At 31.9% G+C, this 26,608-nt stretch overlaps 1 protein-coding gene and 1 non-coding gene across 3 annotated transcripts in view; both read left to right on the top strand.

Moving 5' to 3' along the window:
• The window catches only part of Ppcs (phosphopantothenoylcysteine synthetase), a 144,573-nt gene extending 119,512 nt beyond the window's left edge, over nt 1-25,061 (top strand). For both annotated transcript variants that reach the window (XM_073960945.1, XM_073960946.1), the window contains exons 4-6: nt 11,993-12,178; nt 16,088-16,225; nt 23,328-25,061. In XM_073960945.1, coding sequence (XP_073817046.1) covers nt 11,993-12,178; nt 16,088-16,225; nt 23,328-23,375 — 372 coding nt within the window. In that variant the 3' untranslated portion in view covers nt 23,376-25,061. The remainder of the gene's footprint in view (nt 1-11,992; nt 12,179-16,087; nt 16,226-23,327) is intronic.
• A 1,393-nt stretch (nt 25,062-26,454) lies between these two features.
• Nucleotides 26,455-26,572, top strand: LOC141391626 (small nucleolar RNA SNORA11). Its single transcript, XR_012409706.1, has one exon. It is a non-coding gene; the product is annotated as a small nucleolar RNA SNORA11 (small nucleolar RNA).
• The last annotated feature ends 36 nt before the right edge of the window (nt 26,573-26,608 follow it).

Raw genomic sequence — 26,608 nt, 5'->3', positions numbered from 1 at the left:
GAAGCTTTTTCGTTTTTTTATAAAGAGAGTTTTACTTCTTCCAGATAACACTCCGAATTACGTGCTACACATCGAAACAGGCTTGAATACCTTATATGTTTCAACATTAAAATTGCATTTTGATTATATCAATAAAGTTCTACATTTAAACTCTCATAGACTACCGCGGATATTAGCAGAGGAGATTATTCGACAAGGAATATTTTGGGCAAAGGATTGGTCTAATATATGCTCTTCTCTACATTATACCCCTCCGAATGAAAGTTTACCTATATGTTATTTCTCGAAAGAAATAATTGAATTACACAATATCAAAGACAAGCGAGATTTTCGCATAAGCGCTACAAACTCCCAACATCATGACTTATACTATCTATTAAACTACGATCTTAATCCGCTCTATATTACACAGCTATCTGCACGAGCGAGTAGTTTAGTTCTGAAAGCGAGGTGTGGGTTACTAAATCTAAATGCAAGATGCTTTAGTAACGACAGTAACGTCATATGCTCAGTGTGTAACTTGAACGTGCCTGAAGATACACTGCATTTTATTGGTATCTGTCCGGTATACAAAGAATATAGAACTGCGTATTTCGGTAGAAGTACTCTAACATTAACTGAAGTATGTAGGATATTGAATGGCCTAAATTATGAATCACTATATAAATATATGGAAACTTGTATAAAATATAGAAGTCTAATATTAAATGAATTTAATTAGAAACAAAATCGTATAAAATATTGTTACTTAAATGAATTAAAAAAAAAAAAAAACTCTGATTGTATTTTATACTAAATATATTAATCTGTAAATTAAAATGGCTTACAGCATTTTGCTAGCCTATTATAGAATGCAAATTTTTAGTGTAAAACTCTTTGTAACAAGTATAAATCTATTAATAAATAATAATAATAATAATAATAATAATAATAATAATAATAATAATAATAATAATAATAATAAAAAAAATCTTTAAGAAATCCACGTTTTATGGTCTGAAAGTCTATCGAAAATATTCTATAAAAATATTTAAGAAACCCTCGTTTTATGGTCTGAAAGTCCATCTTAAAAATCTTTAAGAAATCCACGGTTTATGGTCTAAAAGTCACTGAAAAAATATTCTTAAAAATTACGCGTTTTGTGGCCTAAAAGTCATTGAAGAATATTCTTTAAAAATTCACATTTTGTTGTCTTAAATTCCCCAAAAATATTCTTTTAAAAAAATCCGCGGTTTGGGGTCTAAAAAATATTCTATAAAAAATCCACTTTTTTTGGCTTAAAATCACCGAAAAAATATTTTTTAAAAATACACATTTTGTGGTCTTAAAGTCCCTAAAAAGAATATATTTAAAAAATAAAGATCCCTGAAGAAATATTCTTTAAAAAATCCACTCTTTGTGGCCCAAAAGTCCCTAAAAAATATTTACGTTTTGTGGAATAAAAGTTCCTGAAAAAATATTTTTTAAAAAATACACATTTTGTGGCCTAAAAATCTCTGAAGAAATATTCTTTAAAAATCCACGTTTTGTGGCCTAAAAGTCCCTGAAAAATATTCTTTAAAAATCCATGTTTTGTGGCCTAAAAGTCCCTTAAAAATTATTCTTTAAAAATCCACGTTTTGTTGCCTAAAAGTCCCTGAAAAATATTATTTAAATTTCCACGTTTTTTTTTTGGTTGCTGAAAAATATTATTAAAAGAATCCACATTTTGTGGCCTAAAAGTTTTGTGGTCTAAAAGTCCTCCAAAAATATTATTACAAAAAATTACGTCTTGTGGTCTAAAAATTCATTTAAAAATATAATATTGTTAAAAATCCACGTCAAAAAATATTCTGTTTTTAAAAACAAGTTTCGTGGCCGAAAAGTTTTTCAAAAAAATTTTGTTTTTTTAAATCCACGTTTTGTGGCCTAAAAGTCCCCGAAAAAACATTCTTTAAAAAAAATCACGTTCCTCAAAAAATATTCTTTAAGAAATCCTTAAGAAATCCACGTTTTATGGTCGGAAAGCCCATGAAAAATATTCTTTAAGAAATCTTTAAGAAATCCACCTTTTATGGTCGGAAAGCCCATGAAAATTATTCTTTAAGAAACCTTTAACAAATCCACGTTTTATGGTCTGAAAGCCCCTGAAAAATATGCCTTAAAAATCTTTAATAAATCTACGGTTTATGGCTTAAAAGTCCCTGAAAAAATATTCTTTAAAAATCCACGTTTTGTGGCCTAAAAGTCATTGAAGAATATTCTTACAACTTCACGTTTTGTGGTCTTAAATTCACCAAATAACGTTCTTTTGGCTTAAAATCACCGAAAAAATAATTTTTTAAAAATACACATTTTGTGGCCTGAAAGTTTCTGAAGCAATATTCTTTAAAAAATCCACAATTTGTGGCCTAAAAGCCCCTGAAAAAATATTATTTAAAAGTCCACGTTTTGAGACCTAAAAGTCTCTACGTTTTGTAGCTTAAAGGTCCATTAAAAGTATTATTTAAAAAAGATTCTTTAAAAAATCTATGTTTTATGGTTGACGCTTGTGTCTGAAAGTCCTACAAAATGACTCTTTAAAAATGTCACGTTTTGTGTTGTAAAAGACCCTCCAAAAATATTCTTTACAAAAAAAATCAAATTAAAGATTTTCAGAAAATATTCTTTAAAAATCCACGTTTTGTAATCTAAAAGTCCCTGAAAAATATTCTATAAAAAATTCAGATGTTGTGGATCATAGATTTTAAAGAATATTTATAGGGGTTTTCAGACTCAAAAACGTTTTTATGGCATATTGTGGTTTAGTTTTACGCCAAGATGACTGACAAAAATTAACATATGTTTTGTATATGGAAGGTGTATCTTTTTAGAGGCATTGCCTATGAGTACTATTAGCTATCGAGAAGGTTCGATCTAGTTATCTGCACCATGTTCATATAAAGGAATAGCATAACAAACAATGATCCAGTAGAATGACCCTACAATAACCCTTGCTTAATTGTCTACAACCAATTTACGTATTGTTTGCATTTTACTCTACTTAACAAATTATGACTGCAACTAATTGCAAAGCATATTAAAGCCAATCCTTGAATGCCAAGCACCACCATAAACTCAACACAAGTAGTAAAAAAGCCAAATAAAGGCAACAAAATAAACTCGAAACAAAAAACCACAACAAACTATAGCCATAAACTATTGTAAATAACAAGAAACCGCACAATTTATTTTCATTTGGAAATTATTCTTTTGTGTGGGAATGGGTTTTACTATTAAAAAAACAGAACAAAACACAGCACACAACTACGTAGCTCACTTTCATCATAACCGCCGAACAAGTGAACTCATTTAAGTTGGTTGGCCATATACTATGTGTATGTAGTTCGGTGAATTGCAAAAGCTATGAAAGTAGAAATAGAAAAAAAAACAACTAAGAACAATTAAAACATACATTGCAGCGGATGGACGTTCGGATGGATGGTTGGCAACTGAATAATGTTGTACAAAATTACAAGTGAACATTTTTCACAAATCCTGCAATTTCACAGCAATTCTTCATTCGTAGCAAATTGAAATTAAAACAATTGAATAATAAAAATAGCCACAACATTTTTACACAAAATTTGAAAATTCTTTGCTTGATTTGCTTGTGTGGTTAAGGTTTTAGTAAAATTTAAAAGCTACTGAGAATTTGCATGCAGACGACCACTTTCGCAACCAAGGAATCATTTCAACCATTTTGCTTTGGTAATACATAAATTTAAAAATTTACAAATCCTCGTATACTCTTCTATTCACATGAAATTTAATATCCTTTGGTAGATTTTGTAATTCAACAGCAATGACTGGCAAAAAAAGTGTTTGCAACCATTTAAGTGACATTAAATGTTGTTTCATTTGGTATTGTGGTGAATCTAATTAATTTTAACCAAATAACCACAATTTGTTTGTTGACCGATATGATGTGGTCGGTCGATTGTGGCATTTATATGAAGTGCATGTTGTGAGTTAATAAAACGACTAAATGGAAAAACAAAATGGAATTACAAATTAAATAAATTTTTAAGTTAAACTTTAATTGAAAATCAGTAAAGGATTTAATTTCTACGTGTCGTATGACTGATGGCAACAGTTATACGAATGGCTTTTCAAGAGGGTATTATGAGGGTTTAGGTAGGGGAAGGGAATCCATAGGTAGGTTTCTCAACGATACCAACAAGATTACAATTTGTAATCAGGTGATAGGGGTGCCACCGTGGTGCAATGGTATGCACACCCGTTTTGCACGCTGAAGGTCGTGGGTTCGATTCCCCGGCCAGTCAACATCAAACACTTTTCAACGGTGGCAAAATACCCCTCAGTGATGTTGGCGACATTTTCTGAGTATTTCAGCCTTGTACAACTTCTCTACAAGTGGTGTCTTAAGACACGCCGTTCGGACTCGGCGGTAAACAGTAGGTCCCATATCATTGAGCTAATAAGAATCGGGGTGCACTCATTGATATGAGATAAGTCTCCCCTGTCCCGCCTGGGATGTTTGTGGAACAATTATTATTATTATAATTAGGTGATAGCGGCGACAGAGGCACATTAGTAAGCCCGAGGAATTTTGGTTAGTAGGCGACATGTTTACTCTACGAAAGTTGGACGACAAGTGCCCAGGACAAGTGGACAATACAGAGGTTCTAAGTGATCGCAGAGGAAGTCATGTCATATACTAATACAATTCCAAATTATTCCACTGAGTGTAAGCTGCAACAAAGTGAGCAAACCGACAACAACCGATGTCCAGCGGCGATCCGCACACTACGTTTTCCGCAGAGGGAGTTGTAGAGGAGATGCCAGTGCGCCAATCAGCATCCGTGATTGATCGAGCAGGGGAAGTTGTTATCTTATACAATGAGTCTATAACATTTCGAAACTTTTTTTTTACAATTTTTGCATGAGAGGAATTTGGAAAAGCAAGAAACGGATTTTTTTTTTTTATAAATTATATTTTTAAGGGAATTCAAAACCAAGAATGGTGAATATTTTTAAAGAATATTTTTTGAGGAAATATCATAACAAACAACTTGTATTTTTCAAGGAATAGTTGTTGACGCATTTTCAGACCGAGAAACCTAGATTTTTTAAAGAATATTTTTTGAGGGACTAGCAGGCTAAGGAACGTTGATTTGTTAAAAAATATTTTTGAAGGACTATCAGACCAAAAAACGTGGATTTCTGGAAGATTAATTTTGGAGGAACTCTAAGAGCAAGAAATTTGATTTTTTTAAAGAAAGTGTTTGAGCGACTACTAGACCCAAAACGTGGATTTTTAAGGAATATTTTTGAGAGACTATCTGACCAAAAAAACGTGAATTTTTTGAAGAATATTTTTGAAGAACTTTAACAACAAGAAAATGGATTTTTAAAGAATATTTTTGAGAGACTAACAGACCGAAAGCGTGGATTTTTTTAAGAATATTTTCTGAGGTACTATCAGCCCAAAAAATTGATTTTTTTGGAGAATATTTTTTGAGGTACTACCACACCATGAAAGAAAGAAAGACTAGGAGACCAAGAAATGTGTATTTTTAAAAGAATAAGCAGACCAAGAAACTTAGATATTATAAAGAATATTTTTTGAGGAAATGTGGATCTTTTAAAGAATACTTTTTGAGCGGATTTTAGACCAAAAGGCGTGGATTTTTAAAGAATATTTTTTAAGGCTTTAGGGTTTGAGGCACTTGCTGTTTTAAAGATTTTTTTGTTGAAGAGCTGTTAGAGTGGATTTTGTAACGAATATTTTTAAGCGGCTATTAGACCAATATACGTGAATTTTTTTAAACATATTTTTAGGGGCCTCTTAGGTGATGAACCGTGATTTTATTGGGGTGTGTGGACTTTTTAAAGTATTTTGTTTGGGAGCTACTTGACCTAGAGACGTGATTTCTTTTTTTTTTTTTGAGACACGTGTTTTTTTTAATATTATTTAAAGCACTTGGATTTTTTAAGATAATTTTTGAGGGATGTGAATTATTTCAAAATATTATTTGAGACACTTTGATTTTTTAATAATATTTTTTGAGGCCTGTTAATGATTTTTAAACAATATTTTTGTGGCACGTGGATTTTAACAAACGTTTTTTTGTGCAACATTAATTTTGAAGAAAGTCTTTTTCGAGGCAAGTTTCTTGTTAAAGAATATTTTTGAGGCTCGTGGATATTAAGAAATGTTTTTAAGGCATTTTAATTTTAAAGAACATTTTGGGAGGCACGTTTTTAAACCGCGTAGATTTTTAAAGAATATTTTTCAGGTACGTGGATTTTTAAAGAATATTTTTGAGGCACCTAATTTTTTTAACAATGGATTTTTTTGAATAATATTTTTGAGGCACGTGGATTTTTTAAAGATTTTTTTGAGGCATGTGGGTTTTTTAAATATTAGATTTTAAAGATTTTTTTGAGGCACGTGTATTTTTAAAACATTTTTTGAGTCACGTGGATTTTTTAAAGATTTTTTTTTGAGGTACGTGTATTTTTTGAAATATTTTTTGAGGCATATAGATTTTGTGAATATTTTTTTTCAGGCACGTGGATTTTTTAAAAGTTTTTTTTGAGTCACGCGGATTTTTTAAACGTTATTTTGAGACACGTAGATTTTTTAAATTTTTTGAGGCAAGTGGATTTTTTAAAAGTTTTTTTGGGTCACGTGAATTTTTTCAACGTTATTTTGAGGCACGTGGATTTTTTAAATATTTTTTTAGGCATTTGGTTTTTTTTTGGAATATTTGCTTGAGGCACGTGGATTTTTTAAATATTTTTTTTAGGCATTTGATTTTTTTGGAATATTTGTTTGAGGCACGTGGATTTTTTAAATATTTTTTTTGAGGCACGTGGATTTTTTGGAATATTTGTTTGAGGCATGTGGATTTTTTAAATATTTTTTTTTGAGGCACGTGGATTTATTAAAGATTTTTTTGTGAGACATGTGGATTTTTTAAATATTAGATTTTAAAGATTTTTTTGAGGCACGTGTATTTTTAAAACATTTTTTGAGTCACGTGGATTTTTTAAAGATTTTTTTTGAGGTACGTGTATTTTTTTAAATATTTTTTGAGGCATATAGATTTTCTGAATATTTTTCTTCAGGCACGTGGATTTTTTAAAAGTTTTTTTTTTTTGAGTCACGCGGATTTTTTAAACGTTATTTTGAGGCACGTGGATTTTTTAAATTTTTTGAGGCAAGTGGATTTTTTAAAAGTTTTATGGGTCACGTGGATTTTTTCAACGTTATTTTGAGGCACGTGGATTTTTTAAATATTTTTTTTTAGGCATTTGGTTTTTTTTTTGGAATATTTGTTTGAGGCACGTGGATTTTTTAAATATTTTTTTTAGGCATTTGGTTTTTTTGGAAAATTTGTTTGAGGCACGTGGATTTTTTAAATATTTTTTTTGAGGCACGTGGATTTTTTGGAATATTTGTTTGAGGCATGTGGATTTTTTAAATATTTTTTTTTTGAGGCACGTGGATTTTTTAGTACTTTTTTTGGAGGCACGTGGATTTTTTTGTACTTTTTTGGAGGCACGTGGATTTTTTAGTACTTTTTTGGAGGCACGTAGATTTTTTAAATATTTTTTTTTTGAGGCACGTGGATTTTTTAAAATTTTTTTTTGAGGCACGTGGATTTTTTGAATATTTTTTTTTGAGGCACGTGGATTTTTTAAATATTTTTTTTTGAGGCACGTGGATTTTTTAAAGGTGAGGCACATGGATTTTTTAAAGATTTTTTTGAGGCACGTGGATTTTCTGAATATTTTTTTAGGCATGTGTAATTTTTAAATATATTTGTTTAGGCACGTGGATTTTTTAATTTTTTTTGATGCACGTGGATTTTTGATATGATTTTTTGAGTCACGTGGATTTTTTAAATATTTTTTAAGGCACGTGGGTTTTTTAAATATATTTTTAGGCACGTGGATTTTTTAAATATTTTTTTAAGGCACTTGGGTTTTTTAAATATATTTTTAGGCACGTGGATTTTTTAAATATTTTTTTAAGGCACTTGGGTTTTTTAAAATATATTTTTAGGCACGTGGATTTTTTAAATATTTTTTAAGGCACGTGTATTTTTTAAATATATTTTTTTGATGCACGTGGATTTTTTAATTTTTTCTGTTTGAGACACGTTAATTGTTTTAAATATTTTTTGATGCATATTTTTTTTTGAGACACGTTCATTTTTTATATATTGGATTTTTTAATGATTTTTTGAGCCACGTGGATTTTTAATGATTTTTTGAGGCACGTGGAATTTTTAAAGAATTTTTTGAGGCACGTTGAATTTTTAAAGAATTTTTTTGAGGCTCTTGGATTTTTTAAATATTTTTTTATGCACGTTGATTTTTTAAATATTTTTTTGAGGCACGTGGATTTTTTAAATAATTTTTTAAGGTACGTGGGATTTTTAATATTTTTTAAGGCACTTGGGTTGTTTGCATATTTTTTAGGCACGTAGATTATTTAAATATTTTTGAGGCACGTGGATTTTTAAATATTTTTTTTTGAGGCACGTGGATTTTTTACATATTTTTTTTGAGGCACGTGGATTTTTTAAATATTTTTTTTTGAGGCACGTGGATTTTTTAAGGAATATTTGTTTGAGACACGGGTATTTTTTAAAGTATATTTGTGAAAGGCACTGGTATTTTTTAAAGAATATTTGTATATGGCACGGGTTTTTTCAAAGAATATTTGTGTAAGGCACGGGTATTTTGTAGACAAATATTTTTTGAGGCACGTTGATTTTTTAAAGTATATTTGGATGAGGCACTTGGATTTAAAAAAAATATTTTTTCGAGCCACGTGGGTTTTTTATGCTTTTTAGGAATACTTTTTCGAGGTACATACGTGAATTTTTAGGGAATGTTAGGTGGATTCTTTAAGAATGTACGTGGAATTTCTGAGGCACTTATATGTTTAAAGAATATTTTTTGGTCACGTTGATTTTTAAAGAATATTTTTATTAACTGAAATGTGTTGTTGTTGGGCTTTTTGGTCAGGTATTTTTAATGAGAATAAAAAACTAAGTTTTATTTCATTTCCACTCGACGTTTCGTTGGTTTTATTCCAACTTTCTCAAGAGTGTTATTTTATTGGCGAAATTCTAGTAACAAAATAAAAAAATAAAAAGGGGATTCTTATTAGACTTTTTTCTGTTAGATATTACACTTGTTTTAACTTACATTAGATATTTCACATTATTTTAAACTTTTTTCCTTATATTAAAAAACGGGACTGCACACACATAAATTAATATAAATAATAGAAAAATAATTGCAAAAATAATTAAAGTTAAAACTAAGCTAATATCACAGAACTGTTACTACTTGATTGCAATGGAATACTGATGTTTTGTCTTGTCTTTATCTTCTTTTGTGTTTACTGATCTGTCAATTCGTTGCTGTATCCTTAAACTTTCTAGTGTGTATCTTCTGTTCTCTTTTCTTTCCTTATCCAGTATTTTGACATTTTTTAAGTCCGCTGTGTGTCCACTATCTTTAATGTGTTGAGAGAGTGCTGTTTTTTCTGAACCATTCCTAATGTCAGTTTGATGTTCGCTCATTCGTATACTTAGCTTTCGTTTTGTTGTGCCAACGTATACTTTTCCACATTCCTCTTTGTCATTGCCTTTACATGTAATTTCGTAAACAACATTGCTCTGCTGTAATCTGTCTCCTTTTGTTTTGCGCCTTTTAAATAGTGTTTGAAGTGTTTCGTTTGATTTGTATGCCAGTGATGTTGTTGTGTTATCAATGATGTCTTTCATACATTTAGTCTCTGTAAGTTTAGGAACATATGGTAAACTTAGGAAACATTTTTCCGTTTTCTCAATGTTTTTATTATCGTTTGTGTTTGTACTATTTATGATTTGGTTTATTAGTGCAGGTGGATAGCAGTTTTTGGTTAAAATGTCGGTAAAGTTGTGTATGTTGTTGTTTTTGAATTGCTCGTCGCTTAAGAAAAGGATTTTATTCAGTAAACTTTTTGCAGTATTCACTTTCATACTTTTTGGTTGTGTCGAATGGAAGTTTATTATTCGTCCAGATGCCATTTTTTTAGTGTACCAATCTGTTTTTCCATTCCATGTTCCATGTCTCTTATTATCAACATATCCAAGTAGGCTAGTCTATTGTTTTCTTCTTTCTCTATTGTAAATTTGATTTTTTGGTGATATGTGTTAAGAAGGTGTAATATGATTTGTTCGTCACTTTTGTTTATAATTGCAAATATGTCATCGACATATTTGGTCAGTAATTTTATATTGATTCCCTTTTCCTTCAATTCCATTAGTACTTCGTCCAGTAGAGTGTCCAATACGATATCAGCGATCGTAGGGGATAATGGGTTCCCCATTGGCATGCCATAGGTTTGGTGGTATAATTTGTTATTGCACTTAAAATAGTTGTTGTCATTGAGGATAAATTGTAGTATTTTGAGGAAATGTTGCTTTGGGATACTGGTTTTCTCTTTTATAATTTTCCACTTGTCCATTATGTTCTTAATTGCTAGGTGTGTAGGGATGTTTGTGAATAGCGACACCACGTCAAAAGATACTATTATGTCATCCTTATCCAAGGTAATGCTATTGAGTTTTTCCTTTAATTCAAACGAGTTTTTTATGTTATGTATGGGTGAAATTAAGAATTTTAGAGTTTGTCCAATGTATTGTGCTAAATTAAAGCAAGGTACGTTGAATGATGAAGATATTGGTCTTAGTGGGATGCCATCTTTATGTATTTTCGGTAATCCATATAGTTCAGGTGCACTAGATGATGTGCATGTTAGTTTTGTTTTTTCCCATTTTGTTATGTAGTCTTTCTTGTGCAGTTCCGTAACTAAATTATTGTTAATTTTTTGTAATTTTTCAGTAGGATCTTCTCGAATCACCTTATATGTTGCCTTGTCTTCAAGTAATTGATTGAGTTTTTATTAAGGCTCGTGGATTTTAAAGATATTTTTTTTTCAAGCACCTTAATTTTTATTGTATATTTTTTCAGAGGCTATCGTGGATGTTTTGCGGAATGTAGATTTTTATTTATTTATTTTTGAGGCACCTTGCTTTTTAAAGAATGTTTGCATAGGCATGTGGATTTTCAATGTTTCTGATGTGGGGTTTAATTCACATTTTTTGAGTCACATTTTTAACATTTTTTTGAGGCACGAAGTTTTTTGAAGTATCAGTTTTGATCCACGTGTATTTTTGAGGAATATGTTTTGTTGGACGTTGATTTTTTTGAGAACGCTGATATTTTTAGAACTATTTTTTGAGAATCCTGTATTTTTACAAATATTTTTTAAGAACCCTGTATTTTTTGACAACCTTGGAGTCAAGGTTCGTTTAGTGAGATTACCCTTTCTGGGCAAATTTTGGCCTTAGTTTTCCTCGATGTCCAAAGTTTTTGTAGCGAGGAATGCACAACACAGAATAAAACTAAGAAATATTATTGTCACAATTCAAATAAAGAAGTTGTAGAAGTATAATTTTGGTTGAACTGAAATAAATATTATTATATTTTAAGGCAAAAATTTATTTTGACAGCAAGAGAAGATATCAGCTGCGCTTACATGGTCAACTTGTTATTGCATCACGTTGGAGTTTTAAAAAATATTGTTAGAGAACTTTGAAATTTTTAAAAATAGTTTATGAAGATCCATGAACTTTCGGAAATATTTTTTTCAGAATATTTTTGGAGGCCTATTCTGTAACTTTTATCGATTGAAAATTGGTTAAAATTTCTTTTGTTTTTGTAACAACAATAAAACAAACAAATGAAATTGTTTTAAAATAAACAATGAGTAAAGTTGTAAAAGAGTTACAGAATAGGCCCCCTTGTATTTTTAAAAATAATTACTTGAGAGAGCGATATTCATTATGCAATATTTTTATATTTAATTCATATTTCCCCTAAAATTTCCATGGCCAAACATTTAATAATCATGCTTTCTCTTCCTTTTTAATTACAGCCTACTCACAAAATGCAATCGGGTGAAGGTGCTCCGACAATTTCATTGCAGCTGGTGCCAAAAATGTTGGCACCCTTGGCTAGTCTATGGGTGCCGCAGGCGTTTGTGGTCTCATTTAAATTGGAAACCGATGAAAATCTTTTGATTACCAAAGCTCGTGATAGTTTGAGTAAATACAAGCACAAGGTAAGTTTTGTCATATTTGTTATTTAAATAAATACACTTTCCAACAAAGCAGACAAGCGAAATGTTGTATAATTGTATGTAAAATTTGAAGTGCTGCAGATATTTCTCGCAGTATTGTTGAATTAATTGCCGCACTTATTTTCTTCAAATTTCACTTAGAAGTCTCCACTTTTCTTCTGAAGAATTTTTGTTTTATTCTTATACACTAGGGACATTTAGTCCTACTGATTTCTGCATTAAAGTGAAGAAGTTCTACAAACCGTTCATAAACTTAATACCATATCCTGTAAAATACATTTCGTTAATATCACAATGGATCAGAATTCCTACTGAAATATTTATTTTCTTCTGACCCTAAAGAATGAAGTGATTTCTCCCTTTTCTTTTATTTCTGAACCTGTGGTGTTTTAAACTCCTTTTCACTCTCACATAATTTTTATGTCACACGTTTTTTTTCCTAGTTTTTAGCAGTCCATAAAAATCCTCAATTTTAAATTCCTCGAAAAATATTCAAAATATTTTTTTGTTTCAAATTTAATTTTTCTAATATCAAACGTGTTTTACATACAAACAAAAGAAACGGCGACATTATCTCTGCTAGTTGACACAACTGTAAACATCCTGCCTGCCACCTATGTACATAGTTGAGTATTGTGTATGTGTCTAAGTAAGCTCTGTGTGTTGGTGTGTGCGGGTGTCGTGCGTTGTTTTCTAAACAAATATCCTGTTTTGTTTATCTTCAACACATGTAAACAATGGCAGCAGAAATTGTTAACTGCAAAAAAGGATATTTCACAACAGTTGTAACTGTATTTGTGTTTTACAATTCTATTTCATTGTGAACAATGCTGCCTGTCATTCCCAGACAACAACAACGACTGTGGCAGTGACAATGGACATGGTTAAGGCAGTAAGCCATGCTTGTTACCCAAAACTCTTTACCACCATACTACTACTCATGTGTGTCCATGTAAGAACATATCCTGTAAAATACATTTCCTCACATTCACACACACACCCACGCACACATCCTCTTTGTGTAACACTCTTCGTTGAAGAGGTTGTGGTGCTGCAGGTTGCCAAAGTATTTACACAATAATTTCAACACAAACGGCATGTCCACTTGAATAGTTTAGACAACATTTACATCATTTATTTTTTGCTGCAAATGCAAATGAACTTAAGTGCAAATTTGAACAAATATCAAGACCAGAAGGCTGTCTTTGTAGACTACCTTAAAGGCAACATTAAAGATAACAGGATATGCGATAAGGCTACAGATAATAGGACGGGAATCTTAATATACCATCGAAGGAAAGGTAGCCCTTTGAACGATCGATCAGAAGGAAGTCTTTATAGACGACCAGAGGGGAGTTCATACGGACGCCCAAAAGGAAGCGTTTATTGATAACCAGAAGACAGACTGCATTGACGACCAGACAGCGGTTTTTTGTTTGAGGCCAGAAGAGAGTTCTTAGAGACGACCAGGAGGGACCGTTATAGACTACGAGAAGGCGAGAAAGAGGGTAGACTTTATAGACCAACAGAAGTCTTTAGAAACTACCAGAATGAGGTCTGTATTAATGACCAGCAGGGAGTCTTCATAGAGGAATAGAAAGAGTTTTTATATACGACCGGAGGGGAGCCTTTATAGCTCTCCGGAAGTGAGTCTTTACAGATGACCAGAAAACGATCTTTATTGGTGGCCAGAAGACGGTCATTATAGACGACCAGAGGATAGTCTCTATAGACGATTAGAAGGTAGTAAAAGGAAGTATTTATAGACAGCCAGAAGGGATTCTTTATAAACGACCAGAAGGAGAAAGGTAGCCCTTTGGACGACCACAAGAGACTCTTAAACACTATCTGGAGGATGTCTTTATAGACGACCAGAGGGGAGTTCAGACGGACGCCCAAAAGGGAGCGTTTATTGATAACCAGAAGACAGACTTCATTGACGACCAGACAGCATTTTTTTTGTTTGAGACCAGAAGAAAAAGTTCTTAGAGACCCCCAGAAGGGACCGTTATAGACTACGAGACGACGAGAAAGAGAGTAGACTTCTTAGACCAATAAAAGTCTTTAGAAACTACCAGAAGGAGGTCTGTATAAATGACCAGCAGGGAGTCTTCATAGAGGAATAGAAAGAGTTTTTATATCCGACCGGAGGGGAGCCTTTATAGTTCTCCGGAAAGGAGTCTTTACAGATGACCAGAAAGCATTCTTTATTGCTGGCCAGAAGACGGTCTTTATAGACGACCAGAGGATAGTCTCTATAGACGATTAGAAGGGAGTAAAAGGAAGTATTTATAGACAACCAGAAGGGAGTCTTTGTTCACGACTAGAAGGGTATCTTTATAGACGACCCGATGTGAGTCTTTATAGACAACCGGAAGTCTTTATAGACAACCAGTAGGGAGTCTTTGTAGAGGCTTGAAGGAAGTTTTTGTATACGACCAGAGGGGGTGAGTCCTTATAGACAACCAGAAGTCTTTATATACTACCAGCAGTGATTCTTTATAGACGACCAGTAGGGAGTCTTTATAGACTACCAGAAGGAGTCTTTATAGACCACCAGAAGGGAGTCTTTATAGACAACCAGAAGCGAGTCTTTATTGGCGACCAGAATGGTGTCTACCAGATGTTAGTCTTTATAGACGACCAGATGGAGTCTTTATAGAGGCTTGAAGGAAGTCCTCGTATACTACCGGAGGGGGTGAGTCTTTATAGACAACCAGAAGTCTTTATTGATGACCAGATGGGAGTCTCTTTAGACGACTAGGACGGAGTCTTTATAGACGACCAGAAGGACGTCTTTATAGAGGCCCGAAGGAAGTCTTAGTATGCGACCAGAGGTGAATCGTTTTAGACGATCAGACCACCAGATGACCAGAAAGCGTTCTTTATTGGTGGCCAGAAGACGACCAGAGGATAGTCTCTATAGACGATTAGAAGGGAGTAAAAGGAAGTATTTATAGACAACCAGAAGGGAGTCTTTATAGACGACCAGAAGGGAGTCTTTGTTCACGACTAGAAGGGTATCTTTATAGACGACCAGATCTGAGTATTTATAGACAACCAGTAGGGAGTCTTTGTAGAGGCTTGAAGGAAGTCCTTGTATACGACCAGAGGGGGTTAGTCTTTATAGACAACCAAAAGTCTTTATATATTACCAGCAGTGAGTCTTTATAGACTACCAGCAGGGAGTCTCTTTATAGACGACCAGAAGGAGTCTTTATAGACCACCAGAAGGGAATCTTTGTAGACGACCAGAAGGGAATCTTTATAGACAACCAGAAGGGAGTCTTTGTATGCGACCAGAATGGTGTCTACCAGATGTAAGTCTTTATAGACGACCAGAAGGAGTCTTTATAGACCACCAGAAGGGAGTCTTTGTAGACGACCAGAAGGAAATCTTTATAGACAACCAGAAGGGAGTCTTTATGGGCGACCAGAAGGTTGTCTACCAGATGTTAGTCTTTATAGACGACTAGTTGGGTGTCTTTATAGAGGCTTGAAGGAAGTCCTTGTATACGACCAGAGGGGGTGAGTCTCTATATACAACCAGAAGTCTTTATAGACGACTAGAAGGGAGTCTCCTTAGACAACTAGAACGGAGTCTTTAAAGACGGCCAGAACGTAGTCTCTATAGACGACCGGAAGGACGTCTTTATAGAGGCCGAACGAAGTCTTTGTGGTGAATCGTTATAGACAATCAGATGACCGGAGGGCACCACCAGGGGAGAGTCAGTGACATATTTTGTTGTCGCAATTTTGTATCCTTTTGTTTTAATTCTTACGCAAAATATATTTGAGTATTTCTAATTCTTTTTTGTTATTGTTTGTTTAGTACATGTATATTTTTGCTATAATAATTATTTTCATTGTATTTGTTGTTTTCCTTTACAGTTGGTTATTGCAAACATTTTGCAAACACGTAAACACCGTGTGGTCTTTGTAACACCAACAAGCTCCTATGAAGTACACCTAAGTAGAGAACAAGCACTGCAGGGCCTTGAAATTGAGGAACCAATTGTTGCTGATGTAGTAAGTACAGAAATAACTTTTACCATTTTTTGTTATTGTTGTTGTTTATATTTCTCTTTTCTTATTCAATGGGTTCTAAAAAAAAACGTTGGCATTTTTTTCATTTTGCCGACAAACTTAAATAAATAACATTTTAGAAGGTTAAAGGGACACGGAATGTTGGGCACTTTTTTCTTTGTGAACTTTCTCCTCAATGATGTCAAAAATAAATAAAAGACAACATTTTTAACCTTTTGGCTTCATTAGGTCAGATACCCAACATAAACGAAATGAAAAAAGTTTGCTGCCTCTTCTTTTTGACACAAAATTAATATTTAAATTTGGGTTAACATTTTTTGTGGGAGACGGAATGAATGGAGGTTCAAAACAAGGAATAATATTCATGTCAAATATTTAAAAAATATGCTTTGAGGCACTTTAAGAGACAAATAGATTGAGGCAATTTTAGACCACAAAACGTAGATTTTTTACAGAATATTTTTTGAGGCAATTTTAGACCACAAAACGTGAATTTTTTAAAGAATATTTTTTGAGGCAATTTTAGACCACAAAACGTGGATTTTTTAAACAATATTTTTTGAGGCAATTTTAGGCCACAAAACGTTGATTTTTTAAAGAATATTTTCTGTGCAATTTTAGGCCACAAAACGTGGATTTTTAAAGAATATTTTTTGTGCAATTTTAGGCCACAAAACGTGGATTTTTTAAAGAATATTTTTTGGTGCAATTTTAGGCCACAAAACGTGGATTTTTTAAAGAGTATTTTGGTGCAATTTTAGGCCACAAAACGTGGATTTTTTAAAGAATATTTTTTGAGGCAATTTTAGACCACAAAACGTGGATTTTTAAAAGAATATTTTTTGTACAATTTTAGGCCACAAAACGTGGATTTTTTAAAGAGTATTTTGGTGCAATTTTAGACCACAAAACGTGGATTTTTTAAAGAATATTTTTTGTGCAATTTTAGGCCACAAACCGTGGATTTTTAAAAGAATATTTTTTGAGGCAATTTTAGACCACAAAACGTGGATTTTTTAAAGAATATTTTTTGAGGCAATTTTAGACCACAAAACGTGGAGTTTTTAAAGAATATTTTTTGAGGCAATTTTAGACCACAAAACGTGGATTTTTTAAAAATATTTTTTGAGGCAATTTTAGACCACAAAATGTGGATTTTTTAAAGAATATTTTTTGAGACAATTTTAGACCACAAAATGTGGATTTTTTAAAGAATATTTTTTGAGACAATTTTAGACCACAAAACGTGGATTTTTTAAAGAATATTTTTTGAGGCAATTTTAGACCACAAAACGTGGATTTTTTAAAGAATATTTTTTGAGGCAATTTTAGACCACAAAACGTGGAGTTTTTAAAGAATATTTTTTGAGGCAATTTTAGACCACAAAACGTGGATTTTTTAAAGAATATTTTTTGAGGCAATTTTAGACCACAAAACGTGGAGTTTTTAAAGAATATTTTTTGAGGCAATTTTAGACCACAAAACGTGGATTTTTTAAAAATATTTTTTGAGGCAATTTTAGACCACAAAATGTGGATTTTTTAAAGAATATTTTTTGAGACAATTTTAGACCACAAAATGTGGATTTTTTAAAGAATATTTTTTGAGACAATTTTAGACCACAAAACGTGGATTTTTTAAAGAATATTTTTTGAGGCAATTTTAGACCACAAAACGTGGATTTTTTAAAGAATATTTTTTGAGACAATTTTAGACCACAAAATGTGGATTTTTTAAAGAATATTTTTTGAGACAATTTTAGACCACAAAACGTGGATTTTTTAAAGAATATTTTTTGAGACCACAAAACGTGGATTTTTTAACGAATATTTTTTGAGACCACAAAACGTGGATTTTTTAAAGAATATTTTTTTAGACCACAAAACGTGGATTTTTTAAAGAATATTTTTTGAGACAATTTTAGACCACAAAATGTGGATTTTTTAAAGAATATTTTTTGAGACAATTTTAGACCACAAAACGTGGATTTTTTAAAGAATATTTTTTGAGGCAATTTTAGACCACAAAACGTGGATTTTTTAAAGAATATTTTTTGAGGCAATTTTAGACCACAAAACGTGGAGTTTTTAAAGAATATTTTTTGAGGCAATTTTAGACCACAAAACTTGGATTTTTTAAATAATATTTTTGAAGGGAATTTTAGACCACAAAACGTGGATTTTTTAAACAATATTTTTTGAGGGAATTTTAGACCACAAAACGTGGATTTTTTAAACAATATTTTTTTGAGGGAATTTTAGACCACAAAACGTGGATTTTTTAAACAATATTTTTTTGAGGCAATTTCAGAACACAAAACGTGGATTTTTTAAACAATATTTTTTGAGGCAATTTTAGACCACAAAACGTGGATTTTTTAAAGAATATTTTTTGAGGCAATTTTAGACCACAAAACGTGGATTTTTTAAACAATATTTTTTGAGGGAATTTTAGACCACAAAACGTGGATTTTTTAAACAATATTTTTTGAGGCAATTTTAGACCACAAAACGTGGATTTTTTAAACAATATTTTTTTGAGGGAATTTTAGACCACAAAACGTGGATTTTTTAAACAATATTTTTTTGAGGCAATTTCAGAACACAAAACGTGGATTTTTTAAACAATATTTTTTGAGGCAATTTTAGACCACAAAACGTGGATTTTTTAAAGAATATTTTTTGAGGCAATTTTAGACCACAAAACGTGGATTTTTTAAACAATATTTTTTTGAGGGAATTTTAGACCACAAAACGTGGATTTTTTAAACAATATTTTTTGAGGCAATTTTAGACCACAAAACGTGGATTTTTTAAAGAATATTTTTTGAGGCAATTTTAGACCACAAAACGTGGATTTTTTAAAGAATATTTTTTGAGCCAATTTAAGACCACAAAACGTGGATTTTTTAAAGAATATTTTTTGAGCCAATTTTAGACCACAAAACGTGGATTTTTTAAAGAATATTTTTTGAGACAATTTTAGATCACAAAACGTGGATTTTTTTAAAGAATATTTTTTTGAGACAATTTTAGACCACAAAACGTGGATTTTTTAAAGAATATTTTTTTGAGACAATTTTAGACCACAAAACGTGGATTTTTTAAAGAATATTTTTTGAGGCAATTTTAGACCACAAAACGTGGATTTTTTAAACAATATTTCTAGAGGCAATTTTAGACCACAAAACGTGGATTTTTTAAACAATATTTCTAGAGGCAATTTTAGACCACAAAACGTGGATTTTTTAAACAATATTTCTAGAGGCAATTTTAGACCACAAAACGTGGATTTTTTAAACAATATTTCTAGAGGCAATTTTAGACCACAAAAAGTGGATTTTTTAAAGAATATTTTTTGAGGCAATTTTAGACCACAAAACGTGGATTTTTTAAAGAATATTTTTTGAGGCAATTTTAGACCACAAAACGTGGATTTTTTAAACAATATTTTTTGAGGTTCTATTAGACCACAAAACGTGGATTTTTTAAACAATATTTTTTGAGGTTCTATTAGACCACAAAACGTGGATTTTTTAAACAATATTTTTTGAGGTTCTATTAGACCACAAAACGTGGATTTTTTAAACAATATTTTTTGAGGTTCTATTAGACCACAAAACGTGGATTTTTTAAACAATATTTTTTGAGGTTCTATTAGACCACAAAACGTGGATTTTTTAAACAATATTTTTTGAGGTTCTATTAGACCACAAAACGTGGATTTTTTATAGAATATTTTTTGAGGCAATTTTACACCACAAAACGTGGATTTTTTAAAGAATATTTTTTGAGGCAATTTTTGACCACAAAATGTGGATTTTTTAAACAATATTTTTAGAGGCAATTTTAGACCACAAAACGTGGATTTTTTAAAGAATATTTTTTGAGGCAATTTTAGACCACAAAACGTGGATTTTTTAAAGAATATTTTTTGAGGCAATTTTAGACCACAAAACGTGGATTTTTTAAAGAATATTTTTTGAGGCAATTTTAGACCACAAAACGTGGATTTTTTAAAGAATATTTTTTGAGGCAATTTTAGACCACAAAACGTGGATTTTTTAAAGAATATTTTTTGAGGCAATTTTAGACCACAAAACGTGGATTTTTTAAAGAATATTTTTTGAGGCAATTTTAGACCACAAAAAGTGGATTTTTTAAAGAATATTTTTTGAGGCAATTTTAGACCACAAAAAATGGATTTTTTAAAGAATATTTTTTGAGGCAATTTTAGACCACAAAACGTGGATTTTTTAAAGAATATTTTTTGAGGCAATTTTAGACCACAAAACGTGGATTTTTTAAAGAATATTTTTTGAGGCAATTTTAGACCACAAAACGTGGATTTTTTAAACAATATTTTTTGAGGTTCTATTAGACCACAAAACGTGGATTTTTTAATGAATATTTTTTGAGGCAATTTTAGACCACAAAACGTGGATTTTTTAAACAATATTTTTTGAGGCAATTTTAGACCACAAAACGTGGATTTTTTAAAGAATATTTTTTGAGGCAATTTTAGACCACAAAACGTGGATTTTTTAAACAATATTTCTAGAGGCAATTTTAGACCACAAAACGTGGATTTTTTAAAGAATATTTTTTGAGGCAATTTTAGACCACAAAAAGTGGATTTTTTAAAGAATATTTTTTGAGGCAATTTTAGACCACAAAACGTGGATTTTTTAATGAATATTTTTTGAGGCAATTTTAGACCACAAAACGTGGATTTTTTAAACAATATTTTTTGAGGTTCTATTAGACCACAAAACGTGGATTTTTTAAACAATATTTTTTGAGGTTCTATTAGACCACAAAACGTGGATTTTTTAAACAATATTTTTTGAGGTTCTATTAGACCACAAAACGTGGATTTTTTAATGAATATTTTTTGAGGCAATTTTAGACCACAAAACGTGGATTTTTTAAACAATATTTTTTGAGGTTCTATTAGACCACAAAACGTGGATTTTTTAAACAATATTTTTTGAGGTTCTATTAGACCACAAAACGTGGATCTTTTAAACAATATTTTTTGAGGTTCTATTAGACCACAAAACGTGGATTTTTTAAAGAATATTTTTTGATGCAATTTTAGACCACAAAACGTGGATTTTTTTAAAGAATATTTTTTGAGGCAATTTTAGACCACAAAACGTGGATTTTTTAAAGAATATTTTTTGAGACAATTTTAGACCACAAAACGTGGATTTTTTAAAGAATATTTTTTGAGGCAATTTTAGACCACAAAACGTGGATTTTTTAAAGAATATTTTTTGAGGCAATTTTAGACCACAAAACGTGGATTTTTTAAAGAATATTTTTTGAGGCAATTTTAGACCACAAAACGTGGATTTTTTTTTAAAGAATATTTTTTGAGGCAATTTTATACCACAAAACGTGGATTTTTTAAAGAATATTTTTTGATGTTCTATTAGACCACAAAACGTGGATTTTTTAAAGAATATTTTTTGAGGCAATTTTAGACCACAAAACGTGGACTTTTTAAAGAATATTTTTTGAGGCAATTTTAGACCACAAAACGTGGTCTTTTTAAAGAATATTTTTTGAGGCAATTTTAGACCACAAAACGTGGACTTTTTAAAGAATATTTTTTGAGGCAATTTTAGACCACAGTGGGCTTCTGTAAAAGAAGTTACAGATCTTTTGTAGAAAGAAACTCTTTTACAGGTCTTCTGTATTAAGAAGATCTTTTAGAGGTCTTCTGAAGATAGAAGACCTTTGATCGGTTTTCTATAAATGGAAGACTTTTCACAGGTTTTCTATAAATTGAAGGGCATTCACAGGCCATATATAAATAGAAGACGATTTTCAGGTCTTCTACAGTTAGAAGGCCTTGTTCAGGTATTCTGTAGATGGACAACCTTTCATAAGTCATCTATAAATAGAAGACCTTTGACAGATCACGTAAAGATAGAAACCTTTCACAAGTTGTAGATTTCAAAGGTTTTCAGTAGACCTTTCACAGGCTTTCTGAAGAAGGCTTTTCACAGGTCTTTAACAGATAGAAGACCATTCCCAGGGTTTCTATAGATAGACATTTTACAGATATTCCAATGATAGAAGACGTATTAACGGTCTTCTGCAGAAGAAGACCTTTTTTGGTCAGGGTTTCTACAGACAGGCACTTTACTATATATTGAAGACTTTTCACCGGCCTTCTGTGGATAGAAGACTCTTCAAGAGTCTTCTGTAGTAAAAGACCTTTCCCGGGTAATCTATAAATGGAAGCCCTTTCACAGGTCTTTTATTGATAGAAGACCTTTCTCAGGTCTTATGTAGATAGAATATCCTTCAAAGGATTTCTATAGATAGAAAGCTTTCACAGGTTGTAGATTGAAGACTTTCAAAGGTCTTCTGTAGTTGGGAAACTTTTTACCGGTCTTCTATAGGTATAAGACTTTCAATGGACTTTTCAACGGTCTTCTGTATATAGAAGACTTTTCACAGGCCTTCAACAGATAGAAAAACATTTACAGGGCTTATGTAGAAGAAGACCTTTCTCTGGTCTTCTATAGAGGAAGACGTTTCTCAGGTCTCCTATAGATGTGAAGGACAAGTGTTCCATTAATAGAAGACCTTTCACGGATCTTCTGTAGAAGGAGAGCTTGCACGAGTCTTCTAAAGATGGAGTACCTTTCACAGGATTTCTATTGATAGAAGACCCTTCAAAAATCTTCTGTATATAAAGGCGTTTCTTAATTTCACAGGTATTCTATACATAGAAGCCCTTTCACAGGTCTTCTATAGATGGAAGACCTTTTACAGATATTCTATAGATTGAAGGTCTTTCACAGGTCTTCTATAGATAGGATATCTTTCGCAGGTCTTCTATAGATGGAAGACCTTTCACAGGTTATCTGTATATTTGCGCTTTATGCACCCAAAGGATTAAGTACAGCGTGTCGTATAAGTAACGACGTAAGTCATACGCCTCCTGTTCCATTATTATTGAAAATAATATAATTAAATATAATTTTCACATTAAATCATTTCCTTTCGTTTTTTTTTTTTGAGACAAATTATTAAATTCTTTCTCTCTCTCTCCTCTTATTTTCAGGTACAAAAACACAGCGAATTTATTAATTCTGGTATGTCTCGACAATGACCAATGTCAATGCGACAGCGTCAACAACAACAACGGCATCACATGCAAGTTGATTGTCGCGTGACAACGCCGCATTTTTGTCGATTGCTGAATCCTGGGCCTGGTATTGGACGACGATATTGAAAATCATTAAATTAGAACAAAAAACTCATAGAAAACCCTCCCACAAAAAAATTCATAAATTTAACAAAATTTACAAATTACAAAAAACACTCTTAAAATAAAACACAACAACTTCGCAACACAACAACAAACAACACCCAACAAATTAACATATTCAGGTAAACAAATAATAATTTTTGTATAATAGACTATACTCCTCCCACCCCACCAAGCAACGTAACATCCTGGAGCGACTAAATGACACCACCACCACCCACATAACTAATGATGATATTTTTTTGGACAGACATCCCCTTCCCCTGCAGAAAAGAAGACCTCTCCTTATTCTCTACATATTTGGCAGACATTTGGTGTTCATGTTTGTGGTCAATATTGAATCGATGGACGACGAACCATATTGCTCGCGTGTTTGTGGGGTAGGGAGGGAGTAGGGCGTTGTTATGTCTAATGTATTATTATAAGCGTAAATGGTTATCTATATTTTAGTTTAATGTAGTTCGTTTTCTTTACTTTCCTTTTATTCTTCTTTTTCGTTACTATAAATAACTTAAATATTCTATAAATATTTTATGTTATAATTAATTTTAAGCGCCTACAAATAAGTAATTTGTTTTTTTTTTCGTTTATAAGGAACATAAAGGACACTCACGTGTCTGGCGGAGCATTTTAGCTATAATTAGAAATTTATTAAGTCCATATTTTGTTGTTGTGAATGTCTAGTGACATTTATTATTAATTATCTATTTGGGATTTTGGCGCCTACAAATAAGTAATTTGTTTTTTTTTTCGTTTATAAGGAACATAAAGGACACTCACGTGTCTGGCGGAGCATTTTAGCTATAATTAGAAATTTATTAAGTCCATATTTTGTTGTTGTGAATGTCTAGTGACATTTATTATTAATTATCTATTTGGGATTTTGGTGTATTACATTTAATTATTTTAGATTCTAATTTCTTTTGGTTTTTTTCCATGTTTATTTAATTGCTTTATTCGAGTCAGGCAATGCTACCGTTTTCCCTAAATACGAGTAATTTATCAATCATAATTTATCATTCTCTTTTTTCATTCATTGTCAACATTTCGTGTCATTTTCACTCATCATGAAATCCGCAGGGTGTTAGGGGTCAACTAAGAATCGTCCATTTATGTACATAATGCTTCGGCAATATTTAAATTATATTAGAGATTTTTGAGCAAATTGGGTACAAAAGCTCCACGTTGGGCGCCATTAGATTTTTTAAATAAATTATAGAAGACTTGCACATGGCCTTTTTTCTGTAGGAGATCTGTAGAGGGTCTTCCGTCCACAGAAGATCATAAAATTTTGTAAGTTCCATCGTGGAAAAAATTTTCTATTCATACCCCACTTTGGGCGCCATTGATATTAACATCTTGTCAATATTTTTTTTATTAAAATTTCGACACAAATAAGTTTAAAACTTTGCCAAACATGTCAAACAATTTACTTTAAAGCCCTTTTCTTTAACTTACTCTACCTTTAATCGCTACAATTGCCATCAATATGCCAACAGAAAAAAACATTAAACAAAAAACAATAAATTGCCACAAAATATCAAAACCAAGTTCGTGACCTGCTTTAAGTGTTAAACACGAACCGCCACAATTTAAATCCAACACAAATACAAAGCCAAGAAAAAAACACGAAATACTACAACAAACCATGGTATTGCAACGACGACTTTGTGCCATAAAAATAAATGTTCCTATGTAGGCATTTTACTTTGCCTCAAAACCCTAACCTACTAAAAGCAAGGACAAATCTATAAAAAAACAACGGCAACAACAACCAACCAACACCTCATATAAATGCCAGTGTAAATGTGAATATCCTTTTTGGTGGCGTTTTGTTGGTTGTTTGGAACATTTTAAAATGTTTAACTATGGTAATATATTTCTGACAAATGTGTCAGTAAATTTGTGCGAATGTGTGTGTTTGTATTAAATGATGGATGGTTCACATGAAAATACCATTGCCAGTTTGGCTATATTTTTTATAATGTGAGAGCTATTAATTTATCCTAGAGGGGTGTTCTATATATAGATGACCACCCATTAGAATGGGGGCCTCCAAAAGGGACCTGCTGGAAATAGAGAACCTCTTCTATAGATTGAAGACCTCCCAAAGGGGTCTTCTTTAGCAAAAATGCAGGGAATATGATATTCATGTGCAGAAGAAGGGGCCTCCTGTAGGTAGAGGATATCCTAAAGGGGTCTTCTATAGGTAGAATATTCCCCAAAAGGGTTCTTCTACATATAGAGACCTTTTAAAGGGTCTTCTATACCTACAAGACCTCCTAAAGGGGTCTTCTATAGGGGTGTTCTATACATAGAAGACCTCCTAAAGGGATCTTCCATACATATCAGACCTCCTAAAGGGGTCTTCCCTACATAGAAGATCTCCTAAAGTGGTCTTCTATACATAGAAGGCCTCCTAAAGGAGTCTTCTATACATAGAAGACCTCCTAAAGGGGTCTTCCATACACAGAAGACCTCCTAAAGGGGTATTCTATGCATAGCAGACCTCCTATAGGGGTGTTCTATACACAGAAGACCTCCTAAAGGGATCTTCCATACATATCAGACCTCCTAAAGGGGTCTTCCCTACATAGAAGACCTCCTAAAGTGGTCTTCTATACATAGAAGGCCTCCTAAAGTGGTCTTCTATACATAGAAGGCCTCCTAAAGAAGTCTTCTATACATAGAAGACCTCCTAAAAGGGTCTTCTATACATAGAAGACCTCCTAAAGGGGTCCTCCATACATAGAAGACCTCCTAAAGGGGTCCTCCATACATAGAAGACCTCCTAAAGGGATCTTCTATACATAGAAGACCTTCTAAAGAGGTCATCTATACATAGAAAACCTCCTAAAGGGGTCTACCATACATAGAAAACTTCCTAAAGGGGTCTACCATACATAGAAGACCTCCTAAAGGGGTCTTCTATATATAGAAGACCTCATAAAGGGGTCTTCTATACATAGAAGACGTCCAAAAGGGATCTTCTATACATAGAAGACCTCTTAAAGGGGTCTTTTATAAATGGAAGACGTCCTAAAGGGATCTTCTAAACATAGAAGACCTCTTAA

This window comes from Musca autumnalis, unplaced genomic scaffold (assembly GCF_047663935.1).
Source record: "Musca autumnalis isolate F117 unplaced genomic scaffold, ASM4766393v1 scaffold_1, whole genome shotgun sequence".
Classification (NCBI taxonomy): domain Eukaryota; kingdom Metazoa; phylum Arthropoda; class Insecta; order Diptera; family Muscidae; genus Musca; species Musca autumnalis.
Note: the sequence above shows the minus strand (reverse complement) of the source record. Positions and strands in the feature narration are given on the sequence as shown.